Below are 7,807 nucleotides of genomic sequence, written 5' to 3' on the forward strand. Positions count from 1 at the left end.
TCAAAGATGAAGGAGATAAGTTCCATGATGCAGCGAAGCGACTCGATGTTATTCTGAGTGGAGCATCATATGACATGTTTGCAGTTGATGTGTACTATCATAAAAGTTGTTATGACAATTTTACCTATGCATATGATAGAAAGTTGCTGTCAGCGGATGCAGCAGAGAAGGATAGATTAGCTACCGAGGTTATGGACAGCTTTTTCAAACTGTTTCACCGCATGGTAGTCAAGGATCAAAAGGCGTATTTCCTGAGAGAATTGATTGAGGACATAAAGGAGATCAGTGAAGACAATGAACTTGAGGACCCTCCGATTTCAAAAACCTGCATGTTGAAAAAACGACTGACTGAGAAATTTGGTGACGCCATCGACTTCCACTTGTTTGGGAATCGACACATCGACACATGTCGACACATCGACACACCTGGCAGCAGAGAGAACGCTTCTTCCAAAGTGCTTTGCTTTCGGGCACATCAACTATGCTAGGTACCTGACATTCCAACACGTCAATCTCCAAAATCTGAAGGTGAATCACAAAGATGCCTGGGATGATCTGTTGCAAAATGGATTCGGAGGGTCGATGACTGGCGAGCCCTTTTCTACGATCCATGGGGACTTGATCACTGAGACCACAATCAACAGAGAGGTTAAAGTCCGGGGTGGTCCAATGCAAGGCGGTTACAGTACCAGCAAGCAGACAACAGATGCGTTCATAAAAACGAGTCACTTAATGGCAAAGCTCAGAGGAAGATTGAAGGAAAGGTTGCATATCCTGACCTCTTCAACTCACAAGGAAACAACAATAGGGGCACGGAGGCAGCATGACAACATGGTTCGCAACCTAGTCATCCAATTGGATAAGTACTTTGACCCTTTTCTGATTGGTTCTGCGCGTCACATGAAAACTGGAGTGGAAATTAACCAAGGTATTGTCAGTGGATTGTTGTCATCAACCGAAGCAGGAGAGAAACAATTCCAAGACTTTGTTAACCTTAGACTCAAGGCTACTGGAGAAGGCAGAATGAACATTTTTGACAGGATTGTGAATCTCAAGATCAAAACGGGCATGGAGAAGGTCAAGAAAAATCCAAAGGCAGTGAACGTTCTCAAGGAGGATCGACAAGCATTTGGTGTGTTGGTAGGAAAGGCAACTACCCCTGAAGAGGCACATTCACACCCCCTGACAACTATTCCACTTGCCCTTGCCACACCAGAACGAGACATTCGACAAGGTTCTAAAGCAGCGCTGAGGAACTACCTTATTGAGGAATCTTCATCAACTACAGAGGAACCGCCAAATAGAAGCAACTGGCTGATTGACGGAATGGCAGCTGTAAAGTCAATCCCGGCTCAACAGACTTGGGGAGAATACACTGATGCCCTATTGAAATTCTGCATGCCACCAAGCCAGTCAAACCCAAAACAGCTTGGGATCATATTTGATTCCTACTGTACGTCCACTACAAAGGAGTTAACCCAACGACGCCGAGGGATCTCTGGTAGAAGAACCCACATCACAAGCCCCGAGCAGAGTATGCCCAGAGGCAAAGATTGGGACGCATTTCTGCATAATGCTGAAAACAAGACTGAGCTGATTAAATTTATGGTCACTTACTTCAAAAGTGATTCAGTCAGATCGAAACTCAGAATTCCACTCACCGTGACAGAGGAACAGAATACATGGTTGATCACGCAAACTAAGTTTGAACAACTTGAATCCTGCAACCATCATGAGGCTGACACCAGGCTTGTTCTTCATGCAAGCAAGTGCGAAGGTCCGGTTGTGATTAAGGCTTCAGATACAGATGTACTGATCCTCTTGAGCTATGCCTATTCTGTCTGCAAACCACCACAAGACTGGTTCATGAAGATTGACCATCGGTACGTCAGTGTCAAGAAACTAACGACTCATTTTGGAGATGAAGTGTGTCAAACTCTCCCAGCATATCATAGCATTACTGGATGTGACACGACATCATTCCCATTTCGCATCGGCAAAATCAAGCCATTGAAGAAGATGTTGAAACAAGAGAAATCCCATCTACTCTCTCAGCTGGGCAGATCAAATCAATCTTTTCAAGATGCTACCAGTGCTAAATGCTTCTTCAGAACCTGCATGTATTCTGGAAGTGAACAAGAAAGCTTTGTTGAAACAAGGATCCGAACGTACAACACTCAAAAGGTGAAATCTAGTTCCAGCATCCTTCCAGACGAGAGTAGCACCAATGAACACCTCAAGAGGAGTGACCTTCAGGCATGGGTGTGGTACCAGTGTCTCAAGCAAAACATTGAGTATCCTTCTATCACTGACAGAGGATGGGAAAATACAGATGATGGTATCAGGCCAATATGGTTTACCTGCCCGCAACTCCCTCCAAGCCTCTCCAAGAAAAAGAGCAAGAAAAGACAAATTCAAAGTAAGTATACTAAAAATATATCATTACTTTGATCATTGCTTTTCGTTCCTGTCATAAAGTTCCTCCAATGTATTCCCACTGGCAGTGCATTCATCCAGATTAAATATGTGTAACCTTCCACTTACAGGTCTCGCGGAGTATGATGCAGATTTAGAAGATGCAGTAGAAGAGAGAAGCCAGCCTTCAAGGAAGAAGAGACACAGGAATACAAGCAGAAAACATGTACAAGACAGTGAAGTTCACTGTAGAGAAAGAGAAAAGCAAGGTAGATAAGTCCAAAATGCAATCGTAATTTTGTTATTTTTATATGATTTACTGTTTTGAATCCCGACTATATCCATTCACATTTTTTATAGGTATCGGTGGGGCAGAAGAAAGAGCAGAAGAATCTGAAGTTGATGAAGAGTACCAAGGAGATGGGGAAAATTCGGAGAGCACCATGGAACAACTTTCTTCGGATACCTGTGGACTTTATTCAGACTTTCAGAGTGAAGAGAGTGATCTTGATCTTGATCTTAGTAACTGAGGATTATGTGCCTTTTGAACAACATATTTTTCCCAAAGCATAACCAAAGCCGGGGATCATATTGAATGGGAATTCAGATACATTTTATAAACCTGTGTAGTTTGGTAGACGAAGCAAAACTGACTAGGAGCCGTTCAGCGGCAGCCATCTTGGATTTATTGTTCATCCATGATTTAGGGGATGATCTATTGAGCTAGTGTCATGATAAACCAACTAAATGGATAACCAGACTTTGGAAACCAAGAAATTGAATCAAAATGTATTGTAATATATATTATGGAGCACAAGACATGACTGAATCTGCCACATCGGTGGCCAGTATTGGCAGCCATCTTAGATTTCTTTATGAACCAATGATTTCACTGAAATAAAAAGTACAAATATGGATTCCTTGACCCCAAAAACATATGACTGGACACCAAAATTATAATCATATCACACTCGGAACTGAAGTTATAGCAGTTTCCGTAATACGGAAGTTGCCCGGCGGCCATTTTGTTAATAAAGTACCGATTGTTAATTTTTATGGCTGAGTTATGACTGAGTTATCTTTCTTTATCATAATAGGCCACAATCAGTTGAAAAAAAATCATCTATGGGTAAAAGCAACTCTCAGAAATACTATTTTAGCTATTCTGGTGGCCATCTTGGATTTGAGGCAAATTTCAGGGTGGCCCACAAGCTTATTCGACAGAGTATGATCAAAAGTATATAAATCCACTGAGAAAACCTTGACTGGAAAACGGCGCCATTTCTGCCTGGCATGGACCTGTCTATGATAGAGGCCAAGATCAATGCACAACCTCATCACGGAATCTTGGAAAAATCCTGGGTACGTTATATTGATGACATCCAGTTCATCTGGTCAAAATCCCCCCGTAGTCTCACCCAATTCCAAAATGAATTAAATTTGATTCATCCGACCATCAAGTTCACATTCGACAGCTCACAGTCCGAAGTTCACTTTCTAGACACATCACTCACGCTTCAAAATAACAGACTCGAAACAGAACTATACACCAAACCAACAGACACTCACTCTTACCTTCTCCCTTCTTCATCTCATCCTAAACATACAATTGCAAGCATACCATACAGTCAAGCACTCAGAGTAAGACGCATTTGCTCAACCAAAATGGCAGAAGAAACTTCTCTCTGCCAATTAGAAACACACTTCATTGCAAGAAACTATGACCCTCACTCTGTGCAAGAAGCAATAACCCGAGCAAAACACATACCGAGAGCAGACCTTCTGACTTACAAACCCAAACCTGCAACTAACCGTGTCCCACTGGTGACCACCTACTCTGCTACCTCATCCCAATTGCCAAGTATTCTGAATAAGGCCCTTCCTCTCCTCCATCAATCAGAAACACTCAGCACCACATTTCCTCAACCTCCACTAACATCATTTCGACGTGGTCGGACACTCAGGGACCTCTTGGTAAAAGCAAAGCACCCACAGCCCCACAACAAAGAAACTAGGTTCCCTGGCTTCTATAAATGCACAGCAAACAAATGCATTATTCACAAGCATTTACTAGAAGGAAACAAATTCTGTAGTTCTAGCACTGGACAAAAATTCCCCATCACCTCCTATATGAACTGCAAATCTACATGGGTCATATACCTAATCACTTGCCAAAAGTGCACCAAACAATATGTTGGAAAAACTGAAAATACACTCTACACACGATTTAATAACACCCGGTCAGAAATCAATAACTTCCACACCAGTCAGGGCAAATCTCTACCTTACACGATACACTTTAATCAACCGGATCACTCTATAAATGACATTCAGATCTCTGCCATTGAATCAATCACAAATCGATCACACACCACGATTCTGAAACGTGAGTCCTTTTGGATACACAAACTTCGGACAAAAGTCCCTCATGGCATAAATTTTGATGACTAAAGCATGTTCCCACATCAACCCAATCAAATTGTTAACCGTAACCCATTCATTCATTCATTCATCATTCATTCATTCATTCATTCTACCTTTATATGTCATTTATATAAATATATAAATATATTATATGAATATAAATGGGATATGAATATATGCTTGTATGTTTATGTATGTATATCTCTATATTTGTATATGCACGTGCACCCTAACTGTAATGCAAACGGTCACTTCCGTTGAACTTGGGGCTGGTGAGTGAACTTTGGCGTGGCTCTTCCTTCTGTATGCATTTTCTACACACATCACACATCTCACACACATATCACCATACATACTTGACTGATATACATGCCTGCTGTTTTTGTAGACTCAGAGGAAGACCTTTGTTGGTCGAAAGCTTGTCGACAATTAAAGATCGACGTCCTGAAGCTACATCCACGTCTTATTTAATCTAACGATTATATATATATATATATATATATATATATATATATATATATATATATATATATATATATATATACATTATACATACATACATACATAATATATACATATATATATATATATATATATATATATATATATATATATATATATATATATATATATATATATATATATATATACATACACGGTGTGTTCAAAAAGTATCCGACCTTTATTTTTCGTGCGTAAAAAAAAAGAAGCTAGGGAGGCGTTGATTGGTGCACGTATGTAGGCGATCCTAATGCGCACGCGTGAATCTTTTCCCACCTGCAGAAGCTGTCATTCGACGGCAGACCGCCGATGAGTGAGGACATGTAAGTGAGCGCCGTCGGATTTTCGTTTTTGACAAAATGACGGAAAAACCTGAACAACGCTACTGCATCAAATTTTGTGTAAAGCTTGGCGATTCCCAAATGGAAACGATCCGCAAGATTCAACACAGTTCATTCCATTATGAAGGAGGATTTGGGCTTCAGGAGAATCTCAGCGAAGTTCGTACCAAAGCTGCTAACGATTGAGCAGAAGCAACTCCGTTTGGAGATCGCACAGGACATGCTGGAGACTGTGAACAGCGATCCCAGCTTCCTCAACACAGTGATCACTGGCGATGAGTCCTGGGTTTATGGGTACGACCCAGAAACCAAGTTGCAGTTTTGATGCAAGTTTGATGAAACACAAAATTTGATGCAGTAGCGTTGTTCAAGTTTTTCCGTCATTTTGTCAAAAACGAAAATCCGACGGCGCTCACTTACATGTCCTCACTCATCGGCGGTCTGCCGTCGAATGACAGCTTCTGCAGGTGGGAAAAAATTCACCCGTGCGCATTAGGATCGCCTACATACGTGCACCAATCAACGCCTCCCTAGCTTCTTTTTTTTTTACGCACGAAAAATAAAGGTCGGATACTTTTTGAACACAGTAGTATATATATGTATGTATGTATGTATGTATGTATATATATATATATATATATATATATATATATATATATATATATATATATATATATATATATATATATATATATATATATATATATATATATATATATATATATATATATTGTTGCAGTTTTGAGTCTGTCAAGTGAGTTTAATAAAGGTTAAAGTCTGTCCCCCATAGTTATTCACACAAGCAATATGTAGCCTCACAATAATATAGTTATGTCTTAGTATTTGTAAGCTTAGTCCTTTTCCAGTGTTAATTCTGCGTTGAGTAGGAGCCAGGAGAATAGGCCCTACTTGCCACCGATTTTCCAGCCACCCTAGCCTCGATCCAGTTTGCTAAGCATTGGTTGATTATTGGGCAAGTTAACACGAGGCAGGCCTAGGAAGGTCGGGGCGGAGTCGAGGGTGGAGCGGCAGAAGCGATGACGGTAAGCACGAGCCGCCAAGCAGAGCTCGGAGGTGGTGACGGCGGCGTGGCGTCAGAGGGCGTGGTGAGAAGGTTCGGGTGAGTTCCAGAAGGTTCGGGGGGCATAGCTATAAAACCGGCTGCGCAAAAGCCCTCGACAGAACTCACGTTGTAAAGGACTTGTATGAGAGGACTTGCTGCGAGAGAGAAAGATAAAGGACTCTCAGAGGAACGCAGGACTTACAGCAGAGGCCGTGCGGCAAAAGGATTGGGGAAGGAACTTGATGAACTTGACGCACTTGCACGAGAACGCGGGCGCTAACCAGCTCGGAGTGTATCGAAGAAGACGAGTTAGCCGCGTGTGTGAACACTACATATCCGCGGGCGCAGCCAGACGCGCTGATAAAGCGAATACCGCGCATTTGAGCTGCACGAGTGAGCAAGGCTGAGTAACCGCCAGCCGCGCTAAAGTCTGCACTCTGCCGTTCCGCCCCATCATCTGTTTGTTCGAGAGACGCGCTACGAGTCCCTGCCTTCGCCTGCCACCATCTTCGCGGGACGTGCCGGGGACCGTGGAGAGCCGGACGGGGACCATCTCTGAACGCGTTGGGGAACACATGCCCATCTGCAATTCCCTGTGTGAGTGTGAGACGGGCCCGTTGTCCAAGGGATAAGTTAAGACTGCTTAAGGATTGCTCTGTGTCTCTTCGTCCTTGAACTTGTAAATACGTGTGGGAAATAATTAAACCATTTGTTCTTCCTTTCTTCCTGATTCGACCGTTTCTGTGGTTTCTCCATTTGACTAAGCGTGGCACGAATAACATCGCTCCAATCGGGTTCCACGAAGTAAGACTGCGCGGACCACGTGTACGCAATCCGCTTGGCGTACTCACATCACACGTGCTTCATGCAAGGCTTGTTTCCTCGCTCCCAGGACAGCGCGGGGAATTAGGTACGAGCGAAAAGTAGTCCCAAAACCCTACTCCGCGTGTGTCCGGGAGGGACGTCTCAAGTCTCGGTTCCGCCAGGCCCAGAAAGACAAGGGGATTAAACCCCCCTTGATAAGGGGATTAAGGGCGGCGTAGAGAACTGCAACAATTGGTGT

General features: G+C 42.7%; 1 protein-coding gene across 1 annotated transcript; it reads left to right on the top strand.

Annotated features, from left to right (window-relative positions):
* The first annotated feature begins 340 nt into the window (after nucleotides 1–340).
* LOC137430608 (uncharacterized) lies at nucleotides 341–3,471 on the top strand. The gene is made up of 3 exons (XM_068121419.2): nucleotides 341–2,419; nucleotides 2,547–2,684; nucleotides 2,776–3,471. The coding sequence occupies exons 1-3, from the start codon at nucleotides 583–585 to the stop codon at nucleotides 2,943–2,945; spliced, it is 2,145 nt and encodes a 714-aa protein (XP_067977520.2). The 5' UTR covers nucleotides 341–582; the 3' UTR covers nucleotides 2,946–3,471.
* The last annotated feature ends 4,336 nt before the right edge of the window (nucleotides 3,472–7,807 follow it).

Source organism: Myxine glutinosa, unplaced genomic scaffold (assembly GCF_964187855.1).
Source record: "Myxine glutinosa unplaced genomic scaffold, kmMyxGlut1.1 SCAFFOLD_3014, whole genome shotgun sequence".
Lineage (NCBI taxonomy): Eukaryota > Metazoa > Chordata > Myxini > Myxiniformes > Myxinidae > Myxine > Myxine glutinosa.

What these genes read in the sequence shown, in the direction of transcription:
- LOC137430608 (XM_068121419.2), top strand. Translation starts at nt 583, where the DNA reads ATGACTGGCGAGCCCTTTTCTACGATCCATGGGGACTTGATCACTGAG. An exon ending in CAAGAAAAGACAAATTCAAA is followed by an intron (nt 2,420 to 2,546) that starts GTAAGTATACTA and finishes TTCCACTTACAG; the next exon opens with GTCTCGCGGAGTATGATGCA. An exon ending in TAGAGAAAGAGAAAAGCAAG is followed by an intron (nt 2,685 to 2,775) that starts GTAGATAAGTCC and finishes CATTTTTTATAG; the next exon opens with GTATCGGTGGGGCAGAAGAA.